The sequence below is a fragment of the Anastrepha obliqua genome, chromosome 3 (assembly GCF_027943255.1).
Source record: "Anastrepha obliqua isolate idAnaObli1 chromosome 3, idAnaObli1_1.0, whole genome shotgun sequence".
NCBI classification, from domain to species: Eukaryota; Metazoa; Arthropoda; class Insecta; order Diptera; family Tephritidae; genus Anastrepha; species Anastrepha obliqua.
Window position 1 is genome coordinate 19168010 of NC_072894.1, and position 20714 is coordinate 19188723.

The 20714-nt window shown below is 36.5% G+C and overlaps 1 protein-coding gene across 1 annotated transcript in view; it reads left to right on the forward strand.

Moving 5' to 3' along the window:
- The window catches only part of LOC129241715 (carbonic anhydrase 3), a 50089-nt gene extending 37236 nt beyond the window's left edge, over positions 1 to 12853 (forward strand). The window contains exons 2-5 of the mRNA XM_054878194.1: positions 6540 to 6587; positions 9040 to 9452; positions 9519 to 9746; positions 12507 to 12853. Of these exons, the coding sequence (XP_054734169.1) occupies positions 6540 to 6587; positions 9040 to 9452; positions 9519 to 9746; positions 12507 to 12782 (965 nt within the window). The 3' untranslated portion in view covers positions 12783 to 12853. The remainder of the gene's footprint in view (positions 1 to 6539; positions 6588 to 9039; positions 9453 to 9518; positions 9747 to 12506) is intronic.
- The last annotated feature ends 7861 nt before the right edge of the window (positions 12854 to 20714 follow it).

Below are 20714 nucleotides of genomic sequence, written 5' to 3' on the forward strand. Positions count from 1 at the left end.
TCAACAGGTAATTCGTGCTGGGTTGCTACCGTAAGCATTTGCTGGAGGCTGACCCCACTTCACGTATGTAGGTACGCAATGACGAAATCTAGGGCCGAACATAACTATTGCGCCAGACGGTATATAGACAGGTACTGAATGAGTCTCTTACCAACATCCTAAGTTCCCACACCCAAATATCGATAACTATGGTGTTGAAATTGCTATTCAGTAAGGTTTGGCGAGTCATCATAAATCGTTTAACGCCAGAGCAACGCTTCAAATTGTGGGAATTTACTTTGAAAAAAAATAAATCTGTTCGCGAAATTCATGGAGCGAATTGTTGAAGCCGAAATGTCGATTCGTCATCGTTCTCATTTTGTTGGCCTTTGTCCTTCGCCTACATGGAACATTTTGCATAAGAATCTTGGCTTATGTGTCTATAAAATACAACTCGTGCAAGAACTGAAGCCAAATGGCCATCGTTTGCGTCGCTATTTTGCTAATTGGGCTCATTTCGATTTATTATTCGGATTTATTGGAAAAAGTAGTAAAAAATGTAACGGATGGAATGGGCGATGTAACTCGTAGCCGCGGCGGACATATGCCGAAAATCATAATTAAAAAAAAAATACCATGAAATTATCTACCAGATCGTAGTAAAAAAATTCATTCCAACAACGTTTCAGTTTTTTATTATCACCGACCACCGTAGACGAACGGGTTGGTGCGTGACTACCAATCGGAAGTGGAGACGTTCGTAATTACGAGCACTAAATATCAAGGTTAGGTTTGGCAGGCGCATCTCACATAAGGACAGAATGCCACTTACTCCATGAAATGGGTCCATTGTGAACCGCAGGGTCCTGAGTTTTGGACAAAGCGTAATAGGTTGTTGATACCTAAAGTGTATAGAATATCTACATTCATTAAGAAGTAGGATCTTAAATATCCGTTTCTGCTTCTGGCTAGAGTCTGGCATGGGCAAAAAAGGTGTTGAATTGCTCTTCCTCATCCCAACAGCTATGACAGAAATCATGCATGTAGCCGCCTAATTTCCTTGCGTGACCTCCTATGGCACAATGGCCTGTGAGGGCCGCTACTAAGATCATAATTTGAAATCTACTCAATTTTGTAATATTATTGGCCATGTTTTCCTAGCAATTTCACAGGTATTGGCACTAATCCATCTTTGATTTACAGATGATGAGGAGCGTCCATAACAAGAAGCTTACAAGCTGCGCGAAATTAAATTTAATGAAATTAACTATTTTCCGATCCAATGAATGCAATTAAAAATTACTCAGGTTTACTGGAAAGGATAACAAGAAATGGCCTTAGACTTCGTATTAGGGTTGTTTTTGTTGTGAAGAATAACAATAGAGCAACACAATCTGCCACGGTCATATATAGATTTCTAACCATTCTTCTACTTCATCCCACAAGTATTATTTCTCCTCTTCTGTGGAATCTGGTCAACGATATGCTTTTGATGCTCGACGGTCGGGGCTGTAAAGCAATTACTTACGCAAACCACCAACTCTAAATAGGTTTGTACCTAAAACAAAATGGTTTAACAAGGGGTAGCAGATAAACTTCTACTGTGGCATCACAATAGATCGGCAAAGGTGCAAGTGAGTTGCTTTAAAAACCGACTGACACTTCCACCTAACTACCTACAGCATCCCAGATGATCCTTATTAGTCGGAGTTGGTACCATGCAACTTCTCTCTATTTCTTATAGTAAAATCTGCATTAAAAGAAGCAAGGAAAAGAAATCGCAACCTAGAAGTACTGACAAAAGACTCTCAGCACTGTGACGAACAATCGAAAGCTCACTTGTAATGCTGTAGGGATACTGGTGTGGTATATATTGAAGATGATAGTACATGCTTAAGTAAATTTGTATGATTTCATTCTCTATATTTGATATCCAAAAGTGGTATACACTTATAGCTAAAATATTTATAGAGCAAAGTACAGCCTTAGAGAGAGCGTGAATTGACTCCGGGTAAGCACTGTAGCAACCGACCAATGTTGAGCATTTTATGCTAGAACCACACAATCATTTCGGACAGTCTCTAGGTATACTCATAAGGGCATATAAAATATTGTTAATCATTTTGAAGTACAACAATTCCAAAAGCACCAAAATCTTCTACCGACAAATTTGGATTTATTAACCTGATTATTGGCATTTGCCGTCAATATGCCAACAGTACATAAATTTAATCCATTTTGCAAATATGGATATCTTGAAATATATTTGAATGTATTACGTCTGTATTTAGTCCTCTTCTGCTTCTCCTCCTCCCACACGTATGAAAATTTACTGCAAATATTTGAACGAAACGCAATTTGACTTATGGAATATTTTTAGATACAAAACTTGTCAATTTAATTTGGGTAAACAATCGAAAAGTTTCTAGAAATGATCAGACAGCCAGATGGAATAAATGTAGTTCATTGTAAGCAATTTAGTCATGTGCTAATTACAGTAACTTTTGAGCTATTTTTGGCCTTTTTGAAGGCACACGCTGCGTTGACTTTTGTACTTTAGTGTAGTATTTTGCATAAGTATGTATGTGTCTGTGCATAGGTGCAGATTTATAAGCAAAGTACACACGTTGCAAATGTCTTTATTAAGCGTCAGTGGACGTCTGCAAGCTCAAAAAATTAACACTTCCCTAATAATAATTGTAAGCAACTGGAATTGAGAATGAGCACTAAAACTAACTATTTATATATGTATACGAGGGGGTTCAATAAGTACCCCTGTTTGAAATGAAGACACAATTTTGTTCAAACAATTTTTTTTTTACCTTTATGGGATTTATGGGGATTATGTTCCCTTTTAGAGAGATACACTTCTCCCAATGCCTCGGCCATTTTATCCCCTCCAAAAATATGATTTGACGAACTCTCCAAACTACGCTTCTGTCTCGGCAATGACTTCCTCGTTTGAACTAATTTTTTCCGGCGAGCCATTTCTTCATGTTAAGGAACAAGAAAAAGTAGCAAGTGCATTAGCGTGGTGAAACAGCACTTTCTTTTGTGTCTCCTTCAATTTTTTGTAAAAGCGGTTTCATAACTCACTATAGTATTCCAGTCCAGCGATCATTCATCCTTTTTCAAAAAAATCCATGAGGATGACGCCGTTCGCATCCCAAAACATCGTGGCAAAGACCTTTCCGGCCGACGGGAGTGTCTTCGCCTTCTTTGGAGCAGATTCATCGGGAGAAATCTATTGTTTCGTTGTTATTTAGTTTCTGGTGTGTAACTGTGAATCTAGGTTTCATCAACGGTGACAACTCGATGCAAAAATTCCTTCGGATCTCGCTTAAATTGCTCCAAACACTGCTTCGATGTTAACAGCCGCTCTACTTTTTGTTGCTTGTGAGCAATCGCGGCACCCATCGGGCCGACAATTTTTCATCGCGAACTTTTCATGTAAAATATTAATTGACATTCCGGTCGGCACACCTATGGCCTATGTTACTTCGCGCACTTTCGTTCGTCGATAAGCGAGAATAATGTCGTGGACGTTTTGAATGATTTCCTCGGCAGCCACGTCAACCAGGCGTCCTGGTCGCTAATCATAAAAATGGATGTTCGCCCGCCTTTAAATTCGTTGAACCAATATCTAACTGTGCTCATGGATCCAACTTTGCTTTTATCTCCTCGCATTTTTTCCCATCCAAATTATCGAACGAAAATCTTAGCGCCCTCTGTCATCAAACAAGGGTACTTATTGAACCGCCCTCGTATATGTGTAAATAATTAGCACTTGCACTCTTTTTTGGGTACTAGGCTGAGCTGCTCCTCTTATTTGTGACTTGCGTCTTGATGTTGTTTCACAAATTGAGGGGCCTACAGTTTTAAATAGGAGTGGGATTAATACTATTCGTTTCAAATAATTCGAATAGTTCATTATTCGAATACCTTACTATTCGAATACCTCACTATTCGAATACCACCTCACTATTCGAATACCTTACTATTCGAATACCTCACTATTCAAATACCTTACTATTCGAATACCTCACTATTCGAATACTTTACTATTCGAATACCTTACTATTCGAATACCTTACTATTCGAATACCTCACTATATATTCATTTATATCGGGGAGAAATTGCTTTTAAAAATATAAAAATTACATTGGCCCTTCTCATGGTGCTAATCAGTTCTTCTCGATTTTTGAACATTGTGATTTTTTGATTTGACCGCTTCATGTTTCAATTAGCTAATATGATAAGATTTCTTTGGTATTGTTCTTGATAAAACATCGACAGGTATACATACTTATATGTATGTGCATAAAAACATCAGAGCGTTCCTAAAAAAATATTTGGTTTTCGCTCGTAACAATTCTTGTGTTTAGACGCCTTAATATTAATATTAGGGTGGCCCGCATCGCACTTTTCAATTTCCCATATAAATTGTATGGAGAAATATGATTTAACATTTTCTATGTCCGCATCGTATTATACGATAACGGATCGAAATAATGGTTTTCTCTCAAACGATAAATATGGAGCCTTAAAATCTTCTTTTGCTTAATCTACAGATTTAGAAGTTATTCAAGGCCAATAATAGGATAGAATTATATACTTATTTATGTACACATGCAGATTGCTTTGAAATTGGATTGATGCGCAAATGCATGTGTGTATGTATCTATGTATGTATGTAATTTCAAAAAATTACGCTATAGAAGAAATAAAATAAAAATATCACTTACTTTTTGTTGCTAATGTGTGTACCTAAGCTCGGTATTGAACAACAGATACATGACATATGTATATGTACATGTACCTACCCTGCTGAGTGGTCAATAGTAGGTAGATATTTCTTTGTATATTTAGTTATAAGACACTATTTGTAATAAATAATTATCATAGTAAATGGTTTTTGAAGTATTTATGTACGTATACTTTTGCTAAAGGCAAAATACATTAACGCTCTTCCTTTTAAAGTAAACAATTTTTTTTTAATTCGATAATAAAATATATATTATTTATTTCTCTTAAAAAGAAGTCTGAAATAGATTACGTATTTCAGTGTCACATGAAGTCTATTTTCTTATTAATAAATAAATAATGAATTTAAACTTAATTAATTCTAAAATCTGTTTAGATATTAATTTCCTTTTGTTTTGGTGTAGAAATACTAAAGCTGATACTAAGTATTGTAATAATAATTATAATAATGGGTAATACTTGTGGAACTGCTGGTTGAAGTACTAACCCGTGACTGCCGCTTCCGGTTTGGAGGCAAAATTTCTTCTGAATCATCTGTAGCACGGCTGCTCGAAGGTTCCGGTTGATTATCAACTCCATAACTGAGTTTATGCTTAAAGTTATAATGGTTCCATAAACAAGTTCCCATACGTTTCAGCATATCACCACAATAATTGCAGGAGGCCTCACCGGTATTTTCCACGATTGTAAAATGTTGCCAAACTTTGCTTCTGGGCATTATTATTATTTTTTTTATTTGTCTTAATTGATGATTAGATTGGCTGAACGTTCTTGCTTGAGGTTCTTGATTGTTAATGAGTGATCTAAGCGCGGGATTTAAATAAATACAAAGGAAATATATATACATAAGCGATCGAAATTCCCCCAACTAAACTCAACCCAAAGAAAAGTTTGCCTGAAATGTCCATCTATATATTTTTCATCGCCAGTTACCTAAGCGTATGCATGGTCGTAGGACTGTCTGCACTCGTTTATGCGGCTTAGGTCAGTCAGTAGCAGGTAGAGTATATGAGTGTATGTATGTGCATATAATAGTACTGCGAAAAGCAAAAAACCTAAAAGAAAATAATTTCACGCCTCAAGAAAGAGTAGTCCGCTAATCTAAGTAAATATTTACCAAAATATTAAACAAAAATAAAGCGCCGACACAATAAAAAGTAGGTAGTGTATTTTCATTTAATATAAGCCTTTGCGTGGTTTTTGAATTTGCATACATAAATACATGCACTTGTACAAAAACCGATTAGTAGTCCGCTAATCTAAGTAAATATTTACCAAAAATATTCGAATAATGAAATATTCAAATAGTGATGTATTCGAATAGTAAGGTATTCAAATAGTGAGGTATTCGAATAGTGAGGTATTCGAATAGTAAGGTATTCGAATAGTAAGGTATTCGAATAGTGAGGTATTCGAATAGTGAGTTATTCGAATAGCATTATTCGAATAAACGAATAAAAAATTCGAATAAATATTATTCGAATTACGAATGCCTCTCGAATAAAAGATTTTATTATTCGAATAATTTTTATTCGAATAGTTCCACCACTAGTTTTAAACCGCCTCAGAACGGCAGATGATATTTATGAGGAGTTTTTTCATGGCAGAAATACTCTGACATGCCTTCCAAGGGGTGACTCCAATCAATTCATCTACGGTGGCCACTTGGCGAGGGCTCTATGAGATGCACGAGTTAAAAATTCTATAATATTTCTAATAAAATATTTCTTATTTCTCTACGTACATACCTTTATCCCTATTTACATGCATTTTCATACGTTTTTCGCTCTTTCAGTTTTTCAGATGACGCTTGCCAAAGATTTTACCTACAATGGGGCTTTGGGTGAGTACTAACAAAAGAATTATTTTAGTGTAGCCTAATATTATCGAAATACGAGTTACTTATGTAATAATATTTTCAAGATTAATATACACAAGGTTAGATCAAATTTGTTAGTTCTTAGTGCAAGTGAAATGAGATGATAGGGGTCACCAATGGGCCATGGAACTGGATCGGTAATTATCCTGAAATTGTTTCATTAGACTCCCAAATCGGTATAGCGTCTTCCAAAGCAAAGATCTACGCTATAGACAAAGCAGCAGACTAATGAACTTACCTCTGGCAAACCTTACCATTTTTTGTGGATAGTCAAGCGGAGATGAAGGCACTGACCTCAGGGCGCATCAATTCAAGATGTGTTAAAGAATACAGGAGGTCGCTTTTGCTTATCCAACAACACAACACCACACTTTGTTGAGTGCCCAGCCATTCTGGAGTGGAGGGAAATGAAAGAACAGATGAGTGTGCAAAGAAAGGTTCTGATCTTGAGATTCAGCGAATCGTAGAGGATATAAGAATTCCTCTAAACAAGCTATACACTGCGATTGACTTGAGCGCAATTGCGGAAACCAATAGAAGGTTGTCTCTGACTACTAACTGAGGGGTCTCGAAAGCGCTCTGACCAAAATTGAAACTTAAGAGGACAAAATATCTGCTTGGATTTAACAGATCAACTAACTAGTAGAATGGGTGTACTTTACAATGACTTGTGCAGGACCTGTAGAGATGAAGTAGAGATTTAGTCGGTATAACACCTCCTCTGTGAATGCCCTGCACTTCAAAGAAGCCGAGCCAAATATCTTGGCGATTATTTCTTTCTAGACCTGGGATATGTAGAAAATGTCTCACGGAAAGGAGTAGATAGGTTCTTAAAAAGATCCAAGTGATTTAAGTAACTAAATTAGGGGATGGAAATCAAATGCAGACAAGTAATCTGGCTAACCTAACCTAACTTAGCCCAAGTGAATTTTATGTATGTCGTTAGTGGAACGGATGCTACTACTATGCCATGCCATCCCTTCATTTAGCGAACAACATCAAGGGCAAAAAGTTCCGTGGCAAATAGCGTTCGGACGTGGCCCAGCCTGACATCGAAAAGAAATGAAAATATCGAACTCGTTGCTACAAGCTTGCCGACAATGCGAATCAGTCCGTGAAGAGAGAGCGACTGCCCTGGGACTTCCAAAAACTAATGTGCATTAAATATTGAGGTAGATTCTTAGACTTGACTTCTTCAAAATTCAACTCGTGCAAGCTCTGATGCCTAACGTTTACTCTAGGAGTGATGAAACGCGTTTTTACTTAAATGGAAGTGTAAATAAGAAAAATTGGCGTTATTGAAAACGTAAAGCCACTATTAAAACGAGTAGTCAAGGGCAAGCAGTTTCTGTAGGCGTTGCCTCTTATCGACGCATTCTGAACGATTATTTTCTGTCAATAATGAGAGAACATCCTTTCTTCAGTACACACACAGGGATTCATCAAAATGGCGCCACGCCGCACACGGCCAGAGAGCCCATTGCGATATCGCATGATTTCTTCCGTAACAAAGTGATAAGCCGTTTCGGTGACTAATACTGACCACCCAGACCGCCCAAGTCCTTATGGACTTTTTCTTAACAGTAAAGTCTATGAAACAAACCCAGCGACTAAAAAAATATCGTTCGCAAGGTTAATGGCATCTCGGCATCACTTCTCCGAGTGACGAAGAATGGAGACCCGACGTAACAAGTAACAAAAAATCAGAGTCATTCCGGGCTAAACTCCCACTTATCCAGAATTGACCCCGACATACCAAACATATGTGGAGCATGTAAATGCAGCCCACACGACACTAACCTCCTTTTCACATGCCCCATCAAACACACTCATCTACAGCCCTCTCCCTCTGGACCCAACCTGTCGAAACAGCAAGTTTCCTGGGTCTACCGTTAGATAAGCTAGACGAAGACGAACGGCGATTTATATTGCACTGACAGGGTTTAGTATTGCTGTTACAACAGCAACAACAAGTATATGCCCTATATATGGTATGAGGAAGTTCCACACGATACGTGCAACACACCCTGCTTACACGTTTGCCCAAACCAACTCATCTAGTACCTTTTCTCTCCATCGAAAAGACGCGTTTTCTGGCTTCGAAGGCAACACTTAGTGACATACGGATCTAGATAGGGTTTGGTGTGACTGCTAAAACTACCAAACTGTCCGAATCATTCATGCGATGCAACGAACAACCGTCGACAAGACTTTGGAAAATTGTGTTGAGAGGATACGCAACTATGAAATTAGCTAAACCAGCCACATGAACGAATTCATATTAAGTAAAAAAAGCGTGCATTTCCTATTTTTAATGAAGCCAAATTTTATCGAAATAATAAATTTTTGTAAACTATACTTGTATTTCGACCTCGCTATATGTGCATATGTATTAGTAATTATTGTTATTCAATAGGACCTGATCATTGGGCTGAACAATTTCGAACGTGCAGTGGCAAGCATCAAAGTCCCATCAATATTGATTCGCTAAATGTGGTGAGACGCACGTATCAGCCAATGATATTCAAGAAGTTTGAGGAGCCACCTAAAAATGCTGAAATACTGAATAATGGACACACAGTGGTGGTACGTCTTGACTTCGCCGACAAACGTCCAACCATATCGGGTGGTCCCCTGGATGGTGAATTTGTTTTCGAACAATTGCATTTTCATTGGGGCGATAATGACACCGTTGGTAGCGAAGATCGCATAAATAACATATCATTTCCCGCTGAGTTACATATGGTTTTTAGAAATACCAAATATCAAACATTTGGCGAGGCAGCGAAGGAGGGAAACGGTGTCACAGTCTTGGCCTTTTTCTATGCGGTAAGGAACTATTTAGTGCACAATTTCAAATTACCAATCAATGATTCCTTTTCTATTCCATTACAGATTGTAGCGCATGATAATTTCGATTATGCTGAATTCACTGAACTTTTAGAGCAAGTCGTTAAACCGGATTCGGTTGCTAAGTTCCGCGATCCACCCTGCCTTTGGGATTTCATACACTTTGATGTTCAGGACTACTATACCTATATAGGATCATTGACAACGCCACCTTGTAGTGAGGATGTAACATGGATCGATTTTCAGACGCCAATAAGCATATCAGCTAAACAGGTTAGTACTTAGCGAACAAAGGATAAACTTTAAACTGTGCTTACTTTTATCTTTTTACGATTATTTAAAAATATTTTGCCTTCCACTTCCATATGCATAGCTTCTGTAAGATTCTGTGGATTCAGACTTCCCCATGTTTTGCAGTCAGATAGCACTCCGCATAGGTATGAAAACGTACTTCTTGCTCGAAGATTATACTTAGTCATCAAAAACATTTTTATGACGCTAGTCTGGTTTATTTTGAACTTCACCTTGTATATAAAATGGGCGCTTACACTCTTTTTGAGTGCTCGATCGAACTCCTCCTCCTATTTTTGGTGTATACTTTTCTGTTTTTCCCCAAATGGATGGACCTACCGTTTTATGCCGACACCGGATAGGAGATGATTTTTATGAGAAGTTTTTTCCTGGCAGAAATACACTCGGAGATTTGTCATTGCCTGCCGACGGGCGACTGCTATTAGAAAAAGCGTTTACTATAATTTGATGTTTCACATGCTCGGAGGGCCTCGAACACAGCGTAATCGAATGCTAGTAACCATTGGACTACGGCAGCCGCCTTCTAATAGAAAATAGCTCATTTAACCACTCGAAAATCCAATCATGAGGAAATATGCAAAATTTGAACAGCTCGGCGCTTTATTTTCTAGGAATTAATGACAGCTCATTTAGTTATTTCTTTATATTTCTATCTCCTAAGCGTGTTTTTAATTGACTTAGAACTATGAGGGAATAACTAGCCATATTCCCTGATTTAATGAAATAAGGAAAACTTTTGGTTCTTTGAACATTTTCAACCCTTGTAACCTCGTCATAAGTATTATAGTAGGAAGTTATTTATCATGGGCGGCAACCCTTTTTTGGCACTTCTCGTGGTTGATAACGCATTAGTTCTATCGTTGCCAATTATTCAACCCATTTCGACTATTTTATGCGCTTAAATTTACACACTTCAACTTTTTGAGCTTCCGATGGGCCCGGAATTCTCAACCAATATATCGGGTATTTTAGCTGCATGAGAACCATCGATATCGATAACGATATTATACATCGTACAGCGAAGAATGGCAAAATATGTTGACATTTCTGTTTAGTAAGAAATCGTTTAACGATAGAAAAATTTATCCAAATTGTGAAAACTTACTGGAAAAAAAACTAAATAAATCTAGCGCAGTTCCTAGAGCACTGGTGGCATCATTGGTCCTTATTTATTTCGAAATGAGGAGGAAGCTGCGTTACGGTGAATGCGAGCGCTATCAAGCCCTGTTGACTGAATTTTTGTTTCCAAATATTAATCAGCTATTAATAGACATTTGGTTCCAATAAACTGGCGCAACTTCCCATACAGCGCGCTTAACAATCGATTTATTGCAATATTCAAGCCACCATTGACGCCATACGGTCAGAATTAAATATTGGAAAAAAGTGATCACTAATTACACTGATCGGATAGCTGCGGCGGACATATGCCGGCTATCATATTCAAAAAGTAAATGACATGAAATTATCTACCAGATTATTATAAAAAAAATTCGTTCCAACAAATTTCTATTTTGTGTTATCATTTTAAGTTCTCCAGCTCTTAAAAAAAGGCCAAAACTTCAAAGTCCAGAGTTTTCTCGCCATCCGCTAGTTTTGCTAGAAATTTCTATTGTAAATATGCTTTCCTCCTGCTGTTTGCACTGAAATTGTTAGACAGTTTCCTTAGCCCCAGTTCAATATAGCTGCAGGAGGTTCTATTGTTAGGAAATACGCTTCATGCTATTCCTTCTTGTAAATCTTCTTCTTCTTCTTAATTGGCGGGATAATCACTAACATGATTTTGGCCGAGTTTAACAAAGCGCTCCAGTCGTTTCTTTCTCGTGCTACACCAAGTGAAGCCAAGTCTTCTCTACCTGATCTTTCCAACGCAGAGGAAGCCTTCTTCTGTTCCTCTTCCTCTACTACCACCGGCTGGTACCGCATCGAATGCTTTCAGAGCCGAAGCGTTTGTATCCATTCGGACGGCATGACTGAGCCAACGTAGCCGCTGGTCCAAAAATCTTACGCAGAATCTTTCTCTCGAACACTCCAAGCGTCGCTTCATCGGATGTTGTCATCGTCCACGCTTCTGCGCCATACGTTAGGACGGGCATGATGAGAGTCTTGTAGAGTGTTAGTTTTGTTCGTCGAGAGAGGACTTTACTGCTCAGTTGCCTACTTAGTCCAAAGTAGCACTTGTTGGCAAGAGAGATTCTACGTTGGATTTCAAGGCTGACATTGTTATTGGTGTTAATGCTGGTTCCTAAATAAACGAAGTCTCTTACAACCTCGAAATTATAACTGTCAAAATTAACGTGGGGCCGATACGCGAGTGCTCCGAATGTTTGTTTTGTCCTCGTTAACCACCAGACCCATTTGCTTTGCCTCTGCATTGGTAAATCGCTTACCCTTATTACCCGGCGAAGCGAGAGAATTGTGATTCCGTTGACTATCAGAGGTGGACTTCGCGTCAACTCACCGAACGCTGGGCAAGTACACCAAGTAACCTTACTTTTTGCCTTTTCCGGGTGCTTTTTGACTCTGTCTGGTTGTAAACAGCTATGGTTCAAACGTTTACGTTACAGTTTCTCTTAAATTTTATATTTTTCAGCATATTGCATTTCATTATTTATATGTTTGTATGTATTTGAAGTAAGCGTTTTATTTTACATTTTTGAATGATTTGATTTTTTACGATACTTCATCTAACTGTACTCTCTCATATATTTATCCATCTAGATCGAGCATTTTCGCCGTCTGTACACGCACGGCAACAAACCGTTGACCCACAATTTCCGTCCATTGCAGCCGCTCAACGATCGCACCGTCTTTTGCTCACTTCCTTTAACGAATCCTGATGAAACTGGTCTGGAGCCGCTAAGTGCTGTACCTTTCGTGGATAATTTGGTTGGCGGCGCATCCGCACACAAGCCGGCTGAAATTAGTCTTACGGTCATGGCACTTCTATCAAGTTCGCTCCTGTTCACAAGGGCTACTTTAGCAACGTTAACTTAAGCACACAAAAAGTGTTACATTGCCTCAATATTAAGTTTGTGTTAATTTATTAGCTATTACTGGCCTCATTCGATGCACCATATTTGTATTAAATAAGTAAGTGCGCACGAAAACGCTCGTATGCACATACATTAGGACGAGTCGTATGTGCATGCACAAATTTTTTGTTTGAGAAAACTACACCAAGTTTGAGACCACCCGAATGGAAAGTTTACATGCGAGTATTTCGAATCAGAAAAAAATTGTTTCGATCACTTAAAGCCGTTAAAATGACTTTTTTCATAACTTTGGTACGTGACACCCGATTTTTATAAGCCACGCATATAATTTTTTAGAGTTATTGGAATACTTGTAAGTTGCCCCAATTTATTTATATACGATATTGACGATTTTTTTTTTTTACTATTAAAATATTGTATAATTTTTTATAAAACAATAATCCATTCGTTTCTGTTTTGAGCTACAACAAACAATTCAAAATTATTTATTTACCAAAAAAGTCCTAAGCTAACTTGTTTTTTTATATACTTAATTGAACACCTTAATAAGTTTTCAATGATTTCAATATTTTGAAAAAAAAAATCCTTTTGTGAGATACAACTCTGAGCACAACTCTGAGCACAAAACTCCACTAACAAACTACGAACAGGACTTTCGAGTAGAAAACTTTAGAAAAAATTCAGCAATCGTCGATTACTTAACCACAATTTAATGTTTATTAAAATCGGGCTTCAAATGTCAAAGCTATGGTAAAAATTTATTTTTGCAAATATTAGGGTAACCCAAACAAAATGTTTTTTCGAGATATATCCCAGATAAGCTTTTAAATAGCAGATGCCTTTTCGAACTTTTTTTCGACTCGCTTTAATGTGCACAATGCAATGTACGATTATTATATATCTAAATATGTGCCGCTCAATGTGTATTTAAGTATTTGTAAAATTTTATTTAGTAGTAGAAAGTAAAGATTCTCACTTCATACATTTCTATATCTAAGTATTTATGTAAAAGTATTATTCTACAATATTAAATCAGCTGATATTTGTTTAACTTTTGAAAATAGTAAATATATGTATGTATGTATTTTGCTTTTGTGATTTAAATGGAAAAAGTTACAATTAAAAAACAAATCAGAAATAGCCGGGAATGTTTAAATAAAACAAAACAGAATTAAATTCCAGGCAAATTTATTTTATGTCCTTCAAAATATGAACCGTCTGAAGCACCACACATATGCCAACGCTTAACCTAGTCCTCCATGCACCCCTGGTAGGCCGACGAAGGGATGGCATCCAAAAGGAAGTCGCACAGGGCCATATCTGGTGAACACGGTGTTTGCACGATGGTATTTACTTGGTGTTTGGTCAAATAATCCAGCCCAATTTGGGTTTGGTGCAATGGCGCTTTATCATCATGCAAAATCCAAGATTTGTTTGCCCACATTTCCGGCCGTTTGCGACATACAGCATCTCTCAAATGCTTCAAAACGGATAAATAATATTCTTTATATTCTTAGTGTCCTACCAACATAAGAAAAAAATATGAACCGATTCCCACGTGCGCGATTCGTTTAACTTAAACATTCCCAGTACTTTTTGATCATAGAGTATCTGTACGAGGGCGGTTCAATAAGTACCCGTGTTTAATGGCAGAAGATGTTCCTGTGGGAAGTTGATGTTAGCATCGTGTGCTGCCATCTATCAAATAATTTATTAATAATAAATTATTCATGAAATACTTCGCTACTTATGCCATGAGTAGTGATATCTGAGAGTAGTGGCAAGGGAAGATTTTTGGACGTTAGTGGTAACGAAGATCATTGGCGAATGAGCTGCATGAGCTTTACGACGAAATAGATATAGCGCAGCGAATAAACATCCAGCGGCAGTCGTCCGAATGGATACAAACACTCCGGCTCTGAGGGTATTCGATGCGGTGCCAGCTAGTGGTAGCAGAGGAAGAGGAAGGCCTCCTCTGCGTTGGAAAGATCAGGTGGAGAAGTACTTGGTTTCACTTGGTGTGTCTAACTGGCGCCGGCGCACTTTGTTAAATTCGACCAAAATCGTGTAAGCAGTTATTGCGCCAATCTAGAAGAAAATACATCTACTTTTTCACAATCTCCGTTTTTTTGTTTAGTTCGTTTGTTATGAGCGAAAAAATTCCCTAAGGATAGAGAAAAATCTCAGGTCGAGTTTCCATTCAAAAACGGGCTGAATATTTTGTGGGTGGAGCGGTAAGCATGGGTGTACATTAACTAATTAAAACTGCCCTACTTCAACATTTTCTATAGTATATAAATGTGGTCATTAACCCGAAGAAAAAATCTATACTATAAACGTACGTTGTGCGCGCATCACTACGAAACGACAACACCAAATGACGTAAAAATTTTTATACATTCATATTTTCACCCAATGAAGGTTATAGGCATATTTTTATGATGGAACTTCCTTCCCACAGCCCACAGGCTGCGCCACCACTCTCATTCGTCAGTAATAATCGAATATTTGCTTAAATTTAATCTAAAAAATCTTAGTTTTTCCTATTTCCCACTATTTATAGCACACTCTAGACTTCATAATCCGCATAAGCTGTTCAACTATGACCCAAATGCAAAGTTCAAAAACGGTTTGAGATAGAAAATTAATAAAAGTAATTTTGCTTGATATTCTTCTGATTGGTTGTTTTGATTTTATTCGACGAGGCATAGCAACGGATGCCGGGTATTGTAATATTATGGTTATTAATAAAAAATTATTTTCTCTGAAATTATTGTTCGTAATTCTTTTATATACATATCCTAAATCCCTCAAAACTACTCCTACGCGAGCGGGGCCGCGGGTTAAAGCTAGTATTAAATAAAACAAATTTTGTTTTAGGATTTTTAAAGACATTTCTGAGATTTATTGCTGTAATTGTTATTTATTTCTTTCATGTTTTTAAGTATTCCTTAGGCATAAAAATTACCATACAATAAATTAAATAATTCATTTCTCATCATTATGCTCGTACATACACATATATGCACTATCTACTTAGCTTTGCGTGTATGTGCATATGTATATGTATGCGTTAATGTGATTTATTGTTGTGATATTTAATAAATTTTTTTTTTGTTTTTTTTTTCTTTTTGTAATTTGTATACTCAATTTAAATTTAGTTTGTTTTTATTTATTTGCTTGATTGCTGCTCTAACTCAAAATCTATACATTTTAGATTTTGTATGTATGTATATTTATTTTTTTTTCTTTTGTTTTTTGTTTACAATAATTAGAATTTATTTTTCATAATAACTAGAATATTATATTAATTTTGTAATAATTACTTATAAAATAAATGTTTTTGCTATACATTTTAGCCTAGTTGCGGTGTTTGCCATTAAATTTTTATATGAATACAATATATAATATTAGGTATGTATGTATGTATATGTAGTTCTTGTTTTAAATTGGTGCTTTATTAATGCTATTAATTTTCTCTCTTGCTTTTTGTAATGCTGCGCTGTGAGCTCAACACTAAACTGTCTTTCGCTTTTTGTTGACTTAAAAAGTTATTTTTCTAATTGTTTCTTCTTTTTTACACAATTTTTGTTTTTTGTTTCTTTCTTTCTCTTGTTATATGATTTATGTACTTTTTAATGTATTTTACGTCTATCGTTTATCTGTAGGCGTAACAGCAGAGTATACCGCATGCCTAACACAAACAAAACGACACACAACTGCAAATCACTTCAATTTGAATGCATAGAATGAAAGTTTATATTTGTATGTAAGCGAGCTACAGTAAAGAGCGCATTTTATAAATTTTCTGTTAATTATTTACGTCACTATGCGTTTCTATTAAAAATATTGTAATATCTACATATATTTACAAAACATAAATCTAGCAGGCTCTGAATACCTTTGAATAGCATTGATTTTGAGTTGTGGCGCTTTGTAGTTAAGAATGTGCATTTAATTTTCTCATGCAGTAAATGGGGAGAAATGATTTTTTTTTTCAAGACCTTGTTTCCTTTTTCGTGGTTTTTTTCTTTTGGTTTTTTTTTCAAATATTTCAGTTTTGAACTCATAGGGTTGTATTTACAGCTGGAAACACGAAAACAGCAGTGACATTGGCCTACTTTTTTCTTCTTTTCAAATACTGTGCATTCAGGTGGAGCGATAATAAAGGGGTTTCCAATAACGGGTGTTACAGGTGAATGGATTGCGCTATCGAGAGATGATTAACAATTTTTTATAGCCGGAATTGGAATGGCCAGATCAATACCTGAGCAACGCTTATTTTCAACAAGACGGCGCTACGTGCCACACAAGCAACGAAACCATTGATCTTTTATGGGGAAAAGTTTCCGGCTCGCGTTATCTCTCGAAGAGGTGATCACAATTGGCCACCGAGATCTTGTGATTTAACGCCTTGTGACTTTTTTCTTTGGGGACACGTGAAAGAGAAGGTCTACGTCAATAGCCCAGGGTCGATTCAAGACATCAAAAATGTAATTGAGGCTATCGAGGACATAGGGCAGCCACTTTGCAATTCGGTTATGGAAAATTTCAATGCCAAGGATATTGTCCTGTAAGCGTGGTCGTGGTGGTCATTTGCCTGATGTTATGTTTCACTATTAATGGCATATCTTACTCTTTATAATGAAATAAACATCCGATCATTTATATTAAAAAATATAATTTTTCTTTGAATATCAAAATAACACCTCTTATTAAAAAACCCTTTATATGGAAATTTTGTATATTTATTTTTTTTTAAATGTCACAGTAAAGAAATGCTGCCTTTATAAGAGTTAATAAAATTACGTTGCTGGAATAACGTTTTGAGGTGACCCCAGCCTAATAGGATTTGGAAAAATAAACGAAATTTTATTTAATTTTATATATTGTAATTTTAATTTTTAATATGGATTTATTTTATTTATTTAAGCAAAGAAATGCTGCCTTTATAAGAGTTAATAAAAATCACAAAATAGTATTTTCTTAGAATAACGTTTTGAGGTGACCCCAGCCTAATCGAGTTTGAAAAATAAACCAAATTTTATTTAATTATATATAATTTCAATTTTTACATTTTTAATTTGAATTTTTTAAATTTTTAATTTGAATTTTTTAATCTTTAATTTGAAATATATATAATTTTCTTAAAATTTCATGCAAGTGTATGTCAAAGATTTTGTACTGGTTTTTAACTGCAGTACTAAAGGAAAATTAAAAAATGCAAGCTCGTCACCGAAAATCATTTGATGTCACCAAATACATCAATAATACTAAATAAGGTTACACATTAACTTAGCAGGCCATGAAATCGATCTCAACAGTAACAACAAGCAAAAGTGGATGCAAGTCTTAGGAAGAATCAATGTACAGACATAATTTTGCCAAGTAGAACGTAAAAGCTTAACTTATTTAACTTTTTTTTTTTCAAATATTAATAGTGGCGGATCGTCTTTACCCAATTATGATATATTATTTTCTCGGTAGATGGCTATAGTGATCGACATTTCGTAAAGTATCGACCAAACAATTTTTAGTTTATGCTCGTTTCAAAGTGACATTTCACACTAAAGAATTTTTTTTGCTGTTTTTTGTCGTTTACGCCCAAACGCCCGAAAACACCCGCCCGAATCCACACGCCCGAATATATATTTCCCCGAATTGACAGTTTCCCGAATTTTTTTGCCCGAACGTCTTCGCCCGAACCCATTTGCCCGAATCCTTTTACCCGAAAAGAAAAAAAAATTTAAAATAATTAAGAATTAGTATACACTTGAAGTACATGCAAGAAAAGAACAAAAGAGTGCTATTCCTTTATTTATTCATAACAAATGTTGTCAAAATTCTTGTGTCAAATTCATCAGTCAGTCATTCGTTCTTAATTATTCATAAAAATGGAAGAAATTGAGGAAGTGGGACAACTTGTCGGAAAAAAATTAATAATCGGAGGATACATTTATGTCAGATCCAAACCGTCGAAAAATAATCAATTCTATTGGGACTGTCAATTGGTTCGAAGAAAAGAATGCAAAGCGCGGGCAATTACATTGCAGACAGTTTCTGAGTTAATAGTTTTAAAAGGCCCTAAAAAATCTCCTCATGAACATCCGCCCAATCAGGATACAGCGAAAGCGGAACTAGTGAAGGTTAATTTAAAACGAGTCGCGGAAGATCATCCGGAATGCCCTCCAGCACAAGTACAAAGTTTTGTTTATTTCTATTTTTGTTATATTTTTTCCCTCTTTTGGTTTTTTATACTCCCTTTATATTTGCTACATGTGGTTTAATTTTCAACAGATTTTACGCGATAATCTCTCTACTTTGAAACCTGGTGTTTTGGCCAAACTACCAGAGCGTGAAAATCTTAAGAAATCTTTGAGACGAGAAAGAAGACGTGCACTGCCCCCAAATCCAAAAAGTTTGGAGGAAATAGACGAGTTACCTCAGCGTTATCAAAAAACATTGGCAAACGATCGCTTCCTTTTTTATGATTCTCGGGACGATGAGAATTTTGGTGAAGGTCGCGTATTCGCTTTTACAACTCGCAATAATTTGGAACGTCTTGCTAACAGTGACTCCTGGTTTCTCGATGGCACCTTTAAAGTTTCACCTTCCATTTTTACTCAAATATTCACCGTCATTGGCAAAGTGATAAAGCCCAGCAATCAAGGAGAAGAGCCAACCGTCATTGCTTTCCCTTTTGTGTTTGCTCTATTATCGTCGAAGGAAACTAAACAATATGAGGCAGTTTTGAGAGCAATAGATTCTGCAGCTTTATCAACTGGAATACACGGTTGTAGACCCCAGAGAATTGTTTCCGATTTTGAAATACCTATTATAAATGCTTGTCGTTTAGTGTACTCGGAGACTACAATAAGATGTTGCTTTTTTCATCTTGGACAGGCGATGTACAGAAAAATACAGAACGAAGGATTACAAATTAACTACAACGACCCCAACGACGACACGATACGAAAACAAACTCACATGATTTTAAGTCTGGCATTTGTTCCTCCGTCTGATGTCATTGATGCTTTTGAGGAATTGTCAGATGAAGTTTCGGACGACTTATTGGAGGTTTTAGATTACTTTGACCGCACGTACGTTCGCGGACGAAGAGGTCAAGGTCGACGTCGTGCTGTGCCACCCCGCTACCCTCCCGAATTGTGGAATCAGTATGAAGCTACCCTCCAAGGACTTCATCGGACAAATAACGTAAGCGAAGGGTGGCACAACCGCTTTCGGTTGATGGTGAATAAAAACCATCCAGATTTATATGCATTTTTGACGCAAATACAGAAAGAACAACAAGACACTGAAACGAGCCTCACAGAGCTGAGTCTTGGACGCAAAGTTAGAGCGACACCACGTCAAACCTGGATATCACTCCAAAAACGATTACGCACAATAACGGAAGAATACCAAAGATATAAAGAAGAAAACAAAATTTTGGAATACTTAACTAATTTAGCATACAACATTCAAATATCCTAAATTCACACAATTCAATTTCTTTCACACCATGCCATATAATTAAAACTTGTTTACAAAATTTTGAATTTTAATTATTTATTAACATTTTTATATAAAATTTATTTTTATTTTTTCGGGCATTTTTCGGGCATTTTTCGGGAAAATTAATAAGATTCGGGTATTCGTATTCGGGCAAATTTATTCGGGTAAATTATTTTCGGGTGATTGGGTTTCGGGTGAATGTCCATTCGGGCATGTGTTTTCGGGATTTTGACCTGGAATCGTTTTTTGTTTACTCCATTCAGTTGTGAGTTACTGGGTGTTAACAAGTCATGTAAGTCATGGAAATCTACAAAGAGTACATTTTTTTATGTAAAGTTTTTCTCTCTTCTCAAGTCGAAAATGCAAGCCAGACCGCTGAAATTGTGAATGGTGTTTAGGTGCCGATACTGTTACTACA